Consider the following 16,563-nt stretch of genomic DNA (forward strand, 5'->3'; position numbering starts at 1 on the left):
CATAGGTAGACTTGATTCTGCCTTGGGGCACAGAGAGAACTAGATGATTTCCTGAGGCAGCTCCATTGGGGGCATGTGAGTGGTTGTTCTATATCTAATAGTCAGACTGGTTTCAACATCTGAATTTTCTCAGATAGGGTATTTTGCGATAAATCTAATCCTGAAGTGACAGTAGCATGGGTAATTGTGGCATGGTTACCATTGAAGGGAAAATGTCATATTCCTCCTGCCAGGTACAGATGGAAAAATGTGCCTGTGGCTACTGCTGTTACCTTGGCATACTAGAGCAATCCAGGATCTAATACTCTTCTTACCCTCATAACGCAGACCTAGTTTGCAAATGGAGATTGCACTCTTTATATGGGTGACAGTACAAGTTCCATCAGTTCCTTTGAACGCTTTCTTCACCTTATGATTATTACCTGCTACCTTTCGTTCAAGCCCATGGTTATATTGCCATTCTGTATTTCCTTATATGTGCTGGATACATGCTGATAGGTATACATAAGCTATATGTACTTTATCTAAGTAATTTTATTTGCTCTTCACCCGTTAACTGTCAATGTATAAAAGAGGCAATGTTATGTATTTCTCTAGAATGTCAACTAATGAAAACAGAGCGACCAAAGCCAAACACATTCATTATCAGATGTCTTCAGTGGACCACTGTCATAGAGAGGACATTCCACGTAGACACTCCAGAGGAACGGTGAGGGTTTTATTTTTGCTTTGCTTTATGTGTTCTTTACGCAGAAGCCTCGGAACAGTCTCTGCTGGGACCGCACAGTGATCAGCACTTGGAACTGTGACATTCTGAGTACATCTAAACTGTTATTTGAAGAATTTATAAGTCAGCTTCTGTAAAATATTATCTGAGCTCATAGTTAGTGTAAGAGTTGCCTGAGAGTAGGTGGGATGAGTATGTTCAAATAAGCCAAAACTATGTCATGATATGTCTCTGAAGTGTTAAAATTTTGAACAATAGAAGCCTGCATTGAAGTGTTTTCCAGCTTTGCCGTCTTAAATTTTCCTTTTACTCCTTCTAATATGCTCCTTTTATTTTGTCACAGAAAGCGGTATGTTTGTTATAATTTATTTTATATTTGCTTATTATTTGCTTATTGTTTCAGCAAACATACACAAACTCTTAAGAATTAACTTTTTTAATGCAGCAAAAGCATTTAGGAGTTAAGGGATGGTGTGCCTTGCTAAAATGTTCGGTATTGTGTCTCTGGTTTTTGGACCATGGGTCTTCCCATGGTGGGCATCTGTCCTGTTGAGACTAATGCTATGATTTGGCTTTATTCATATGGTTGTATCAATAAATAACCAATGACTTTGCTTTTTCCGTTGTTTCTCTTTCAGTAGTATATTCACTTAAAATTTTTTTTTGTTCTACCTTGGTACTGTTTCTCCACCCTGTCTTTCTTCCATGTGTGTAGCATAAGTACCTCTTAGTGCATTCACTAGTACCACCAGACTCCTCCCATATCCCTTGCTGGCTGAGCAAAAAGCAGCAGGTACCGCACTTGGTGTGGGGCTGTGGCGTGCTGATGGGCTGGCTGGTGTATCTGGGCTGGTTACCCAGCACGCAGAGTAGCCATGGGCTCAGCTGCCCCTGCTTGTCCCTCCACGGAAACCCTCATCTGGGCCTGCCCCTCCATGCAGCCACTGTTTTTTATGAAGCTTGTAGGAATTGAATTATCTTTGAGGGCCTCTTTCTCAGGGGAGTTTGAAATTGGCTAAAGAGTTGAGTTTTAAGAGGAGACAAAGAGTTGAACACATGGCGTGGTTTAATAAATCTTATTTATTTTCTGTGAAAATGTCTCACGGGGAGGGGTTGTGGCAAAAATGTCTCTTAAAACAGCAAGTTATTATCAGATAGTATCAGATAGGAGATGACATTCTATGCTCTGAGCTGTATTACACCTGGAGCAAGTGTTTTCAAGTTTTGACTATTAAAATATTACAAAATCAGACACTGGTAATTCTTGAAACTAACTGTGCAGTGATCCTTTTTGATGCTGGTCAACTTCAGCTTTATTTAACATAATTCAGTATTTGGCAGGAGGCTGAAGTGATTAATTTATATCAGTCTTCTGCTGTGTAACATGAGAATTAAACACTGAAGCAATGTAATGTGTGAAAAACGTTATAAACCATTTATCTGTATATATTTTATGAGTTTCTAATAGGGATGTTGGCTTGTTCATGATAGGGAAGAATGGACAGAAGCAATCCAGGCTGTAGCAGACAGACTTCAGAGGCAAGAAGAGGAGAGGATGAACTGTAGTCCAACTTCACAGATAGACAACATAGGAGAAGAGGAGATGGATGCTTCAACAACCCATCATAAAAGAAAGGTAATGAGATTAAAAAATAACTGACAAGACTAATATGTAAATAACTTCCGTAGAATGGTTTAGTTGGGTAAAACAATATAAGTGGAATAGTATTTCTACTAAATTTTCAGTGTATTACAAGCATAAAAGTAGTTGTTTGTTTTATTTCAATAAAGCTGAACTGCTCTAGTTTTATTTATTTGTTGTGCTATCTGATACAGCACTTCTGAAAAACAATGTTCAACCATTCAGGTGCATGTTAACATTCTGCTTATTGTTTGAATATTATTTTCATCTTTTCCTTTTTGTTTGTTTACTCTTTTTAGAAGTGTGGTAATAAAATATTTTCTTTAGAGGAGTAGATTTGCCCCCTTTCTCATGCAAATAATACCCAGTACAAATTAGATAATTTGCATGAGAAAGGCTAGCAGGATTTGGCTTTTAATGACCTTGTTTTTTGCTATCTGGGAAAATAACTCTGCTTTAGTTTTCAATGAAGTGAGAGAAAACAGTGATTTATTTTTTTTGCAGTCCTTCAGAGCTTTTGCTGTAAGTAGGAATATGTACACTGTTGGCTATAAAGTACTTGTAGTTAGATCTCCAGAGTCAACAGGGTAAACACACAACTAAGAGCATGTTTGAAAGATTCAGTGCTACACAAAAATTTGCTTGTTATTTTGTGTTTCCATTTTGTCTTGTGTTGCTGTAAGTACAGACTACTTTTGAAAAATGGATCATTCAAATGGATGTCTTTCATTTACTATACAGGATTGACATGACTCAAGAAATGCATTGAAGTTGCATGAGAAATAATAACCTGTTTCTATAGGACTGGCTTTATTCTTTCTAGCTGGAAGTGAAACCTGTAGAAAACTGAGTGGAAGTCTGCTGACAGAGCAAAATAGTCTTACGGCTAATGTAACTAAATGCCTTTGAACGATGAACAATGAAAAGAAATAGTGAACGTGTGCCTTTATCATAGAGCATGTTTTGTTCATTGCACTATATGAAGTAAGAATCATAGAAAAACCAGTGGCTGAAAACTATACCCTGATGAGCATAACAAAGGTGTCATAGGAAATCGTAGTTCTAGCATGTCCTAACTTTTGAGAACTTGAGTTTGCAGTGCAAACATAGTTCATGCTGCTTCATTGTATGCAATTTTCTAACCTTTTTCCACTATAGAAAAAGGTAAAAAATAATTATATACAGCTGTAACAATACTCTCATCGTACATTGTCAGGTTGACATTGAACTTTTAGCCTTGCGACATAGATGTTTAATGGTTGTGCTCCAGTAAGTGACAGCAAGACAGAGGCAGTGTTGGAGATGTGTCAGCCTTTCTGAGAGGCAGTGTGATTATGTGGAACGGATTTGGGTTTGCTCTATTAAAGATCTGAGCACTATTCCAAGCCTGTGTATCCTCTTAGTGGAGTACAAAACAGCTGCATAACAACAAGCATTTTCAAGGTGTCAAAATTAATGCTGTTTAATATAAGTAGTTTATCTGGAATGTATGCTTTCCTTGTTCACAGTGCAGTGCATTTTCCCATACAACAAAAGGGATTGTGGGAACAGGAGGAGGAGGATCAGTTTTCTTCCTGTCTTGCTGCTTACGCGTTAAGAAATGCTGAGATAAGGTGCTGTGACAGTGCATGTGCAGCGCTGCAGAATATTTAATGGCTCTGGCAGCAAGCCAAAAGCAAACTCTACAAAACAAAGGTGAAATGAAAAATGGTGGTATTCGACATCTAAAATAGAGCAGAATGGAGTTTTTGTAGCCAGTGAAGAGCATACTGATGGCAGCAGGGATATTTTTTTGCCCAAACTCAAAATCCCACAGTGGATTTCTGACTGTGGGAAGACTTCAGCGAAAGGTTCTCAAATGTTTTTGGAACTAAAAATATTAAGTGACTATAATGACGGGGAGTTGTTACTGTCTTGGTGTTAATTGGAGTTGGGAAAAATATGTATTTTTTAGAACTGTTTCTGTTTTGTCGAAATGTTTCTGAAAAGCTTCTGTTTAAGCTTTTGTAGTTGTTAATATAATCAGAACCATTTCAGTTATAACAACTTAATGCATTTTTATTGCTTTTTTTGGTATTGGATTTCTTTTCATTTCAGAGTTTTTTTGCACAATGTGTCCTACAAGCTTGTTTTGTCACCTGATTTTACATCTAAGCCCAGTGAATTTTGCTTGTGCATGCACCAGATGGTATACATATGAGTAGAAGAGCATAATCAGATTAAGAAACAAGACAGAGAGGAGTGGGCCTGTTCTTCTCTAAAAAGGTAGCAAAAGGTTTATGAAGAAAAGAGTCTTTAGGATGTGGGACTTGATTTGAACAGGCATGACAGCGACATCTCTGGCCAGATTAGCTAGAAGAACCAAAAGCACTTCAGTTTTTTTGCAATTTTTTAAAATGGTGTCAGTGTGCCGCTTAAATTTTATACTAATAGCATCTGTAAATTTTGGAGCAGTAAAAATTCTGAGCAAAATGCCTTTATTTCTTGCTGTACTATTCCTTGTAAGTGGAGTTTCGTCCTGATTGAAGTCAGATGAACGCTCCAAGTGGTACAATCTTTGTGCAATTCAGGAATTTTTAAAAATTAGTTCCTTGGTAGGAATTTTCAACGGCTATAGTAGGGTGTATTCTCTTGAACAGATCATCCATAGGGGAGTAAAGAGGCTTTACAGAAGGCTGAATATCATAAGGTTCTTTGGTTAGTGAAGTTTCCTGTAGCTTCACTGCTTTTCCTTTGTTTACAAACTTGTTTTGCAGGGTGCAGAATGAGTAAAGAATAGATTTTTCAGAGGAACCGAAAAAGTAACGTTATGAGGAAAAAGATTCAATCCTCAGAGTTTGGTAGGAATGAAAAAGATAGGAAATTATCAAGGAGAAAGAATCCAATATTACTGGAGCCTGCAAAGTTGCTTACCAACATCCCTCACGTTTAGGAAGTATTTCCATTTTTCCACCAGTTTTCAGTACACCCTTAGCTATGGCATCTGTGTTTTTATCTCCTAAGGTCTTGTGTTCTTTGGCAGACTTGAGTTACCCTGCACTGCGTATCATCTCTAAGCCTTCTGCTGAGCTTCTAAAGATTGAGAGCATCAGGAGACTTTATTCTTAGAACTAGCACTACTGCCATAACCTGCTGTTAAGCCACGGCTCAAAATCTTGCAAAGCTATTACCTTCCTCTTATGAATATACATATATTTTTTAACTTGTTTTCACTGAGCTTGCAGCTAGATTCATGACTGCTTTGATGAACATTATGTAAGCAAATTTTGGGCGAATGAGTCTTTCGATTTGACTGGCTTGCTGCCCTTAGCATCAAACCCATGTCTGTGATCAGTTGAGCCAAGATCCTCCTACTGTGTGTGGGCAAAGGGCTGCTTTTCTGAGCTGGTTTTATTCATACTCTGATGGTCCCTCTCTAAATCCAGCCTCTCAAAGAAGATCGGAAGTATGGGAAAAAGTTACCGCTTTGACACTGCTTATGATCCCGTAAAATTTTTGACTGTTAGAAGTGATAAGTTGTTATGGTCGTTGACTCAGTATTCTTTATCAATAAGGCTGTTGGCCATTCTTTGTTGGGGAATGCGATAGCTGAAGACTGAAGATACACTCATCTTCTGCCTGAATTGTGTTTTGAATGCATTTTGGATTTTTCATAGAATAGTTTGGATTGGAAGGGACCTTATAGATCATCTAGTTCTAACTCCCTGCCATAGGCAGGGATACCTTCCACTAGACCAGGTTACTCAAAACCCCATTCAACCTGGCCTTGAACACTTCCAGGGATGGGGCATCCACATATTGAGGTCCTCAGAGCTGGACGCAGTACTCCAAGTGTGGTCTCACGAGAGAGGAGTAGAGGGGCAGAATCACCTCCCTTGACCTGCTGGCCATGCTTCTTTTGATGCAGTCTAGGACGTGGTTTGGCTTTCTGGGCTGAGACCGCACATTGCCAGCTCCTGTTGAGCTTCTCATGCACCAATATCCCCAAGTCCTTCTCCTCAGGGCTGCTCTCAATCCATTCTCCACCCAGCCTATATTTGTGCTTGGGATTGCCCCCACCCACATGCAGGACCTTGCACTTGGCCTTGTTGAACGTCATGAGTTTCTAACAGGCCCACCCGTCAAGCCTGTCCAGGTCCCTCTGGATGGCATCCTTTCCCTCCAGTGTGTTGGCCGCACCACACGGCTTGGTGTCATCAGCAAACTTGCTGAGGCTGCACTCAATCCTACTCTCCAGGTCACCGACAAAGATGTTAAACAGCACCAGTCCCAGTACTGACCCCTGAGGAACACCACTTGTCACTGACTGCCAGTTGGACATTGAGCTGTTGAGTGCAACTCTTTGAGTGCGACCATCCAGCCAATTCCTTATCCACCAAGTGGTCCATCCATCAAATCCATGTCTCTCCAATTTAGAGACAAGGATGTTGTGTGGGACAGTGTCAAATGCTTTGCACAGGTCCAGGTAGATCACGTTGGTGGCTCTTCCCTTATCCACCAATGCTGTAACCCTGTTGTACAAGGCTGCCACATTTGTCAGGCACAATTTGCCCTTAATGAAGCCATGTTGGCTGTCACCAGTCACCTCCTTATTTTCCATGTGCCTTAGCATAGTTTCCAGGAGGATCTGCTCCATGATCTTGCTGGGCACAGAGGTGAGACTGACCAGCCTGTAGTTCCATGGGTATTCCTTTTTTCCCTTTTTAAAAATGGGTGTTGTGTTTCCCCTTTTCCGGTCAGCAGGAACTTCACCGGCTCTCAAATACGATGGATAGTGGCTTGGCAACTTCATCTGCCAGTTCCCTCAGGACCCACGGATGAATCTCATCAGGTCCCGTGGATATGTGCACCTTCAGGTTCCTCAGATGGTCTTAAACCTGATCTTTTCCTACTGTGGGTGGTTCTTCATTCTCACAGTCTCTGCCTTTGCCTTCTCCGACTCGGGCAGTGTGGCTAGAACACTTGTTGGTGAAGACTTTTTCATGTGTTTTTGTCAGTTTTCATTGCTTTAGCACTAAGGCTGTTGGTTTTGCTTGATGGTTATTGTAGAACTATCGAAGCAGATAACCTGACTTTCCAAAGTACTGACTGTGATATTTGAGAAATCTTAACCTTTAGTTGATTAAGTACTAGTAGCCACATAGTATTTGTATCACAACGTTACATCCTATATCATACCTTGCTAGTTGTAAAACATTTTACTAGTTTTTGGAAAACGTGACCATTTAAGGATTTGTCTGTGGTCATAAACTTTAACTTTGAACTCACTTGTGTGGTTTTACTTTAGGTAAAATGTATACTGAGCCTTTGAAATCTCTGTTGCTCATATTTCTTACTGGGATAAATGCAGTTTTGTTCTTCCTGACGGGAGGTGGTTTTGGCAGCAAAACAACATCTATCAGTGCAAATGTTTAAATATGTTTACGTGTGAACAAAGAATGGAATTCACCAAAGTCAGTTTGCTTAGAAGCTATCAACCATTACATGGGGAAAAGATTTAATTCCTGCTGATATAGCTTGAAAATTGATATATGGAAAGCATCTTCTCTTTAATAAAGCTTTGAAATATCCAGCTATCCAGATGTTACCTTAAGTAAACTGTTAGAGACGTTTTTGTAGCTTTTAAATTGCCCATTAAACACTTAAAAGCTAACCAACATTGATGTCGTTGATGGAACTTAAGTTCTACCCCTTAAGTGGGCAGATTTTAAACTGACTCTGAGTGAGCAATTTCATAAATTATTTTTGCAGGTTGTCTACAGCAACTTTAGATTCACAGTAATAATATCATGTACTTGCACTTAAAGCAATAAATAATTTCAGAAGGAAATTTTGCCCTTTATTCTTTCTCACGGGAGAGAATATATTTTGCTGACACTCTTTGTGATTGCACACCAAGGGGTATGCCCGATAGCTCTACACTTGGAATAAGTGTGAGGTATGTAGGCACCGTTAGGGGTGTTTCTGTTAGGGATAAGGAAAGTACTGATTCCATTGTGGAAGACACAAGTATCAGTATTCAAGAAAACTGTCTGACACTGCAACTAATGATAGAAGGAGACACTAGGAAGATGAAAGATAAGCCACAATGTTTTTTTTTCCTCACACAGAGCAGGATTAAACATATGTAATTTAGCGAAACTGACACTTGGAGTATAATTACTCTTTATAAATGTGTTGTTCCCTTCACTAAGAAGGGAAGTTTATTGATACTGCAGGACAGTACTGTAACAACAGTAGGTGAGTGTGTTGCCTTTCAGAGCTTTTAACTGCCTTCCTCAAGGTTCCTGGGTGCCTTAATGTTCTGCGTATGGTTCTGTGGTGCTGCACCCAAGCCAGTAACCCAGCATACTGAAAGATGTGCTGTGCAAACACACAGTGGGAACCAGTGATTGGCCCTGAGTTGGCCAAAGGAGCCCAGCTGTCAATCCAAGGTGACCCTGTGCAGTTCTGCATTCTCAGATTGTGCTGCTTTTCTACATCTTCATCTTTGCATCTAATGCATAAACCATAGGGTTGATGCTCCTGAACTGGCTATGAAATGAACTTGCAGAACTAAAATGATCATTTAAAAGTCCACCTCTAATGCAAAGACTGCTGCAGAGTCTTACTGGTATAATATTGCAGTGAGGGTCAGGTATGCTTCAAAAAAGCCATCAATGCAGTGGTTGGTGTTACACTAAACCTACTGTTTGTGTCCCTGGTTGTACATGAGTTGATGAGCTTTCTTAGATGTGGAGCATTCATGAAATGCTGGTATAGGCTAAGACTTTGTTCTGTGTGTGCTTTGTGAAAATAAGTGTGTGTATGTAGTATACTGTGCAGTACTTGACTTTAGAGAACTATAATAGTATTGAACAATATATTGTAACAGTTTAAGGATACGCTTAACTATTATGAACTCAATCATAGAAGTGTACCTATTTTTGTAAACTGTTCTTATTATATTGGTAACAGTATTTGGTTATATGCGGGTACACTTGTGTGCATATTGGAACTGCATAGCATAAGTCTTGCTAATCCTTGTTCTTTGCTCCTATAGACAATGAATGATTTTGACTATTTAAAACTACTGGGTAAAGGCACGTTTGGCAAAGTTATCCTGGTCCGAGAGAAGGCTAGTGGGAAATACTACGCTATGAAGATTTTGAAAAAAGAAGTCATTATTGCAAAGGTAAGGAAGGTTATAGTTTTAATATTGGAATATTTTTAATGGAATAGTCAATATCCAATACATAAGGTGTATATGATTTTTAATGGCAACTGAATTTGATAGAAATATGTGTGTATCTTCAGAAAACAAGAGTACAAAAAAACGTACGTGTACCCATTTTGCATGCCTTTTTCCAGTGTCTTATAATCTAGAGTTTGTTAAAACATTGACAGAGTTCACTGGGCAGGAAGATAGTGCAATCTGAGTTTAAAACAAGAAAAAGTGGATTATAGGGTATATTATATACTTAAAAAAATTATAAGTCAACTGCAGGTTTATTGAGATAAATGCAATTAATTTTATGGATCTGTGCTCTGTTCCTGATATGTTGGATAAGATGGTTGTGCATGGGACTAACAATTTCATTTTTTCAGTTTTTGAGGAACAAGAAAAGTCTGAAGCTGATGTCTGAAGAAGTGGTTTAAACTGACATTGTCCATTCACTTAAACTTGGTTAGTTTAGTGTTACTAGCTCTTGTGCTTGGTCGTAATTTTACTAAGTTTAAACTCAAAGATCATCTACTATGAGCTTTGTTTCTAGCAATGCTAAAGTTTTGAATCCCACTTGCACAGAATGAGTTGAAAGCAAGAAACCTACATGCTCTTATCACCATGAGTCTCAATTAAAAATAATCCAAATTATTAAGTAAGGAGGTTTTTGAGGAATGTGGATCTGACTGAGAATTTTGAATGCTTGAGGCTAACAATACCAGTATTTGTAAAAACTGAATGTGGATGGGAACTACTGTGGTTTACATATATTTTATTTTAAAATATCCTTCAGATTTTTCTGTTTTTCCTATTGGCCTCTGAAAACAGGGCTTACAGAGTTTTGCAGTCTATCTCTGTTCATTTGTCTGTCACTCACTTTCTAATAACTTTTGAATATGTTGATCACTTTCGATTACATTTGATAGAGGAGTAGAAACCTTAAAACCAATTATATTTCCTTGAGTTTTGTTAAAACCAGCCCACGTGCAGGGGGAGAGACTTAAATTTATGTCTTCAGCAGAGAAGAGACTGACCTGTGAGTTCTGTGCGCCCTTAGCAGCTGTCTCGCGTGCACTGGCAGGCTGGTCGGCATGTATACGATTTGGACTAACAGCAACAGAGAGTGCCCTTTTCTTCTTCATTATCAGGAGATACAGAAAGAAAAGAGGGTATCGCTGCTGCGTTCCCCTGATGCTACATGGGAAGGAGCATCTCAGTGTCCCTCCTTGTAAGACTTTATAAATGGCAGCCATCTCTGTGGGTTGCCCTGTGGGTCTATCTGGTCACTGCATGCTGTGGCCCAGTCTCCAGCCTGACGTCCTTCCCCAGTGCTCTGCCTGCCTGCGGCACCCAGGGCGTCCCCAGGGGAGTCTTATGTCTGACTGCTATGAGCTCCTCTTCTGCTGCTGCTTGTTTATACCCTTCCAGACTTCAGAGCATTTCAGCTTGTTTCTTCGTATCAATAAAATCTAAAACACATTTTTTGATTTTAGGGTTTTCCCTTTCACTTTGCCGGCTGCTACAATCTCACTGAATTTATAGGAGGCTTAAAACTGATTCCCGGATAAGTTTGTCGCTCTCTGTTGAGTGAAAATTCTTGTTCATAGGAGCACGTATAAAGCCAGAAAAATTTTGAAGAGATCAGAGATGCAACTGCTCATTGATCTGTTTACCTGAAAACAGAAAGCTAGCTCAGTGATAGATTGGGCAGAACGTAGCACTCCCTGACGCAGACCAGGGTCTGTTTTTCTGCCTGTTTGTAGACTAGAAGACGATGAAGTGTGTGAGGAAACATGCCTTTCATCCTATGATGAAAATGGGAGTACCTCAGTCTTGTAAATTTGACTTCCTCAGAACTGGAATTTTGTTTTGAAGGGAGTCGTCCTAAGTTTTCCGTAGTATGGTTGTACATTGATAAGAAACTGATGAAAGAATAAAAAATAGACTATGGTCAGATCTTCACAAGTGAAGGGATTGTGGGTTTTTTCCCTATAAACAGATAAACAAATACCATTTTTTCCACTCCTCCCCAAACTAAAAACAAAAGCAGACTTGAGCCTGAACTTAGCTGTCTAGTCCAGTCAGTGTGTAAGTATGTCATGGGGATTTATCAATAACATTTAACTCTGAAGATCAGTGCTAAGGATGCAGTCACTAGCTAGCATAGCTCTGCAGTCCCAACTCAGCCTATAATGTGATATAATATACACTATAGAAGGTCATACCTGTAACGGTTAGGATAATACGATGCAGAAAAGTAGTGCATTGACAGCTGTATCTAGAAGGCTGTATAGCATATGCCCAGTTCAGACTAAATCTGTTGATCCTAAATTTTCATGACAGATTAATGTCACACTTACAAGGCAATTGCTACCAGTATTACAAACTTCTGAGGCAGTATGAGAAAAACTGGCCTTTGACAGCTTTTTATGCCCCATATCTGGTGAATCACTGAGGTTTAAAAATAAATAAATAAAACTTTAGGCTTGCTTTTTTTCCTTGAAGTGTTTTTTGTTTTTCCCCCAGTATGTGGTTTTAGTGTATACACTCAGTGTTGCACTGCTATTCAGCTAAATGGCGTCATAATTTATTACCACTAACTCTGTTGTTGTTTAACTGCCTATTTTGACAATTTTAAAAGTCTGATTTAAAACTCCTGACATCTGTGTTTACTTTCTAGTTTCATATCTTCAGAGCATAGTCTGATAAGCATGTGCAGTACAATAATGTTATAATGGTATTATTTGTAGCAATAATAAAGTATACTCTGACTAAATATATTTACTTCTGCAGGATTATGGTTGGAGTCGCGCTAAGTTAGTCTTCAATTCTGTATAATATAATACTCAGCGGTAGCTTAGTGCTACAGAAAACGGTTAAACCACCCCGGTGGCTCACAGGCTTTTTAGGTCCAGCCCCTGGCAGCCTGGGGAGGGAGGATTCACAGCATGTATTACATGGAGAATTGCGTTAAAATGGCTGTGCATTCATAATATGAACCTCCTAAATGCCCTGCTTTTCTGCCTAGTCCTTAGCAGCTGCCCGCTGTTGTAGCACAGGGCAAGCCCTCCTCCTGCCGTCCTCTCCTCCTACTCTCTCCCTCTCAGTTACTACCTCTATGTTTCTTGCAGATGGATTCGATCTCCGTAGATACCTTGTTCAGATGATTCATACCACGACTGCAAAGTTGTGATGACTATATTTTTAAACTGTCAAATCCAGTATTATCATTTCTTCCTTCCCTGCATTGGATATAAAGTTAAAGGCTTCATTTTAAAGCAAGAAAATAAGAAAAATCAAATCAAATAAAATACATTAAATTGTATTTCGCCAAACTTAAATTTACTTTAAGATCTTTTCTCAAAAAACATGGATTATTTTTCATGTTTCTTTCAGGTTGATACATTTTCCAAAACTGTACTGTAGCTTTCTCTTTTTGGAAGTGTTGACTTTTTCCTCATAATTAATTAAATAACAATTTTATATCTTAATTCAGAGGTACTTCTACTCTTTATTTTTCAGGATGAAGTGGCTCATACGCTTACAGAAAGCAGAGTGTTGAAGAACACCAGACACCCTTTTTTAACAGTAAGTATTAGGAATTAGTTTTAAGTGTATTAGCGGGTAATTTTTAACATGATGGGTATGCCGTTATGAACATAATTTACAGACAAAATGTGAAGTCTTCCTCATGATGATTTGTAAGCAAGCAGTACCTACCTGGTGCTTGTGATATCCTTTATCAGAATATGTGTTTAAGAGTTCAGAAATACAGTTTCTAGTAATTTTGTAAAGCTTAACTGCACTGAAAACAAATTTAATTGGAGAATGTAACTGTCGTGCAATTTTTGTATATGAACACTTTTAAAATAAAAGTTATTGATTTCACATAGTGTCAAGTAATTGATTTTTACCAAGAAAGCTTAATTAAGAATTCAATAAAATTATAAAAATAACTACTTGCTTAACATAAGCCCATGGAGTAACAGAAGTCAAACCTCCCTACTTCAATATCTTTGTCTTTATATGGTTAATATTTAATAGAAGGAAAATATTGAAAAGCAGATGAAAATTTTGAGATTCATGACTAATTATGATTAATAGTTTTAATTTTACAACTGACTCTGTTCTGTAGAATTAATTCTGACTCCTTTGAGAATGTATTAGAAAATCTTTTCATTGATTTCAAAGAATAAATAACATGTTGCATTTTAACATAGGGAAAAATGTTTCTTTTTTGTTTTAAAATATCAAAGTATAACATGGAAGCTTTCCTATTTAGAAAGTCATAAACAAACCCTTTAGAAAGCAGAGAATTGCATTTACATTGCTTGGCCATATTCTTGGAAATTCAATCAAGAAAAATGAGATCACCAAAACTTCCTTAAATTAGAGTGTAAAGGTAAGCAGGAGTAGGTGTAATTACAATCAAATTGTGCAACAATATCACTGTAGTTGTATCTTTATATCTTTCTGATATTATTAAACAAATATTTTAAAGGAGACATGCAGTATTTAAGTCATGTGAGTCTCCTTCTGATTTTGTTACGTGTGGTTCTACTGCATTTAATTTCTTTTAGGCCAAGCCTTCATCTGTAATTTTCTGTGGTATCATTTTTCCAAGCAAAATCAATTCAACATCGATAAGGCAAAAATTTTAATTAAGATAATAATGTTTGTTACAATTTTTAAATTATAAGTAAATAAATATATTCATTTGGCAATCATTGTTTTTAACATTGCATAGTATGCAAAACCAGAGAGCCCTTGCTTTGGAAATGAAAGCAGGATGGAGGTTAAGATCACTTTTAAGATTTTATTTGGGAGAAATTAAAAAGAATAAAAGAATATGGTGACCTCTCTCTTCATGGGCACTGTGGAAGCAGACGTCTTTATGTCATGGGGATTTATCAACAACATTTAACTATGTTAAATATGATGCGTGAGAATAGCTGGTACCATATATAGCAGTAAGAAATGCAGTAGGAAATTGTGTATTTTAGTAACTATTTAGTATTTGATTATAATAAGCATAGTGTTTTCCTATGAATGGCCACGTGGCAGAGGGAAGTCATGAAGGGTTTTGTGTTAATTCATCTCAAGCTCCAGATAGGAAGTTACACTTTTAATTACTCTGAAAGTTCTCACCAAATCAGAATTGTCTGCATAAGAGGATAAAATTAAATTTTGTTACAGTTTAAGTGCAAGAAATTGGGTTAATACAAGATGATAATTGGTTTGGTTTTGCTGTTTTCTTTGCAAGTCCTTGAAATATTCCTTCCAGACAAAGGATCGTTTGTGTTTTGTGATGGAGTATGTTAACGGAGGAGAGGTAAGTTTAAAAAAGATGTTCTGCACTTGTAATGGTAATGCTGTCACTGGGTTACACTTTCTAAAGGATATAATTTTTCTTGCCATTTTTGCTTTCTAGTATTTTTGAAGGTTTGTTTTTTTTAATTTAAAATTGTTTTATTTAAAAAAATGTAGGCGTGTTTTATATCTATGCTGTCAAAAGTAGTTTCTATTATTGAAAAACTAGACTGTTGTATCTTGAAAGATAATTTCATGGTAGAGAAGTAATTACAAATAGCTTGCTTACAAATAGCTACAAATAGCTTGATGTTTTTTCATCAAGCATATTATAGCATGTTATGGCATGAAATGGTCATAATCTGGTGCAAACAAGCAAAAATAATGTTGACTAGTTGTCTTTTTGTCCTAATGTGAAGGACATGTAGAGATGGGATGAGGGGCAATGGTTTTAAACTAGAGCAGAGTAGGTTTAGATTAGACATCAGGAAGAAGTTCTTTATGATGAGGGTGGTGAGGCACTGGAACAGGTTGCCCAGAGAGGTGGTGGAGGCCCCATCCCTGGAGACATTCAAGGCCAGGCTTGACGAGGCTCTGAGCAACCTCATCTAGTTAAAGATGTCCCTGCTTACTGCAGGGGGGTTGGACTAGATGACCTTTAAAGGTCCCTTCCAACCCAACACATTCTATGATTACTGTGCTCTCTTCTTTGCTATCGCTGTTGCAAATACCTGTGAGAAAAGAGTGTTCATATTTTTCATCACTTTTGTCCCCCTCACTTGCTATGTACTCTGGAAATTTCAACTTAAGTGCTAAACTTCTTACAGTGTCATTAGCCTTTAAACTGTTACTGTCCTCTACTTGTTTACTGAAGAATGGAATATCAAAAACTATACCCGTCAAATGGAATTAAAGGGAATTGCAATCTAAGAAGAGGGCTTTTAGATACCTTTTAGATGCTGTTTGCTATTCAGCCTGTATCTCCTTAAAATGTGAACCACTGGTTTTTCCTTATTTTGTCTACTGTATGCTGCATAGTAACGTTAAAGGAATGAGTGTTTCTACTAGCTGTTTTTATCAGAAAACTGTTTCTTCATCCAGGAATTATTGCAGCACGATACCATGTTTTGTGTTATCCTTTTGCTGTGTTCTCCTACAATAAAACTGTCTTCAACTCTGCTCCTAATGTCTGCGTACCCCCAGAGGGCCTGTCTTGCATTCATTTCTCTGGCAATTTGTAGGCCCATTCTGAGGCCCATTTACATCCTAACTCATCCATGGCCATCCTCTACCAGCCATGGCTCAACATGGTGCTATAGGGCTCTCATATGGGAGGATGACTTGTTTGACTCAATATGTGTAAACTCAGTTCTGGACATCACAGGTGTTGAACCATTTTGGCTAGTTGAACTAGACACAAAAATCTTCCTCAGCAGTACTGGGATAACAGCCTTCTCTCGGACACTCAGCTGGCTTATTTGACATTGAACTTATGTCACCAATTTTAAGTCTGTGCTGTCTACAATGAGTTTTTAAAGTGATGCCTTATAAACTAGCTAATTCTTCCTAGTTTCCTCTGTGTAAGACCTTATTGCATTTCTGTGATCTCAGGGGTTGCACTTGGAAAGTATGTTTTTAACGTCAGCCTATCATTTAGATACTCGCCTTTTTGAAAGATAT

General features: G+C 38.1%; 1 protein-coding gene across 2 annotated transcripts in view; it reads left to right on the forward strand.

Annotated features, from left to right (window-relative positions):
* AKT3 (AKT serine/threonine kinase 3) overlaps positions 1-16,563 on the forward strand; it is a 154,091-nt gene that overhangs the window by 93,503 nt on the left and 44,025 nt on the right. For both annotated transcript variants that reach the window (XM_074579978.1, XM_074579977.1), the window contains exons 4-8: positions 598-709; positions 2,219-2,363; positions 9,412-9,543; positions 13,096-13,161; positions 14,837-14,905. In XM_074579978.1, the coding sequence (XP_074436079.1) occupies positions 598-709; positions 2,219-2,363; positions 9,412-9,543; positions 13,096-13,161; positions 14,837-14,905 (524 nt within the window). The remainder of the gene's footprint in view (positions 1-597; positions 710-2,218; positions 2,364-9,411; positions 9,544-13,095; positions 13,162-14,836; positions 14,906-16,563) is intronic.

Source organism: Larus michahellis, chromosome 3 (genome assembly GCF_964199755.1).
Source record: "Larus michahellis chromosome 3, bLarMic1.1, whole genome shotgun sequence".
Lineage (NCBI taxonomy): Eukaryota > Metazoa > Chordata > Aves > Charadriiformes > Laridae > Larus > Larus michahellis.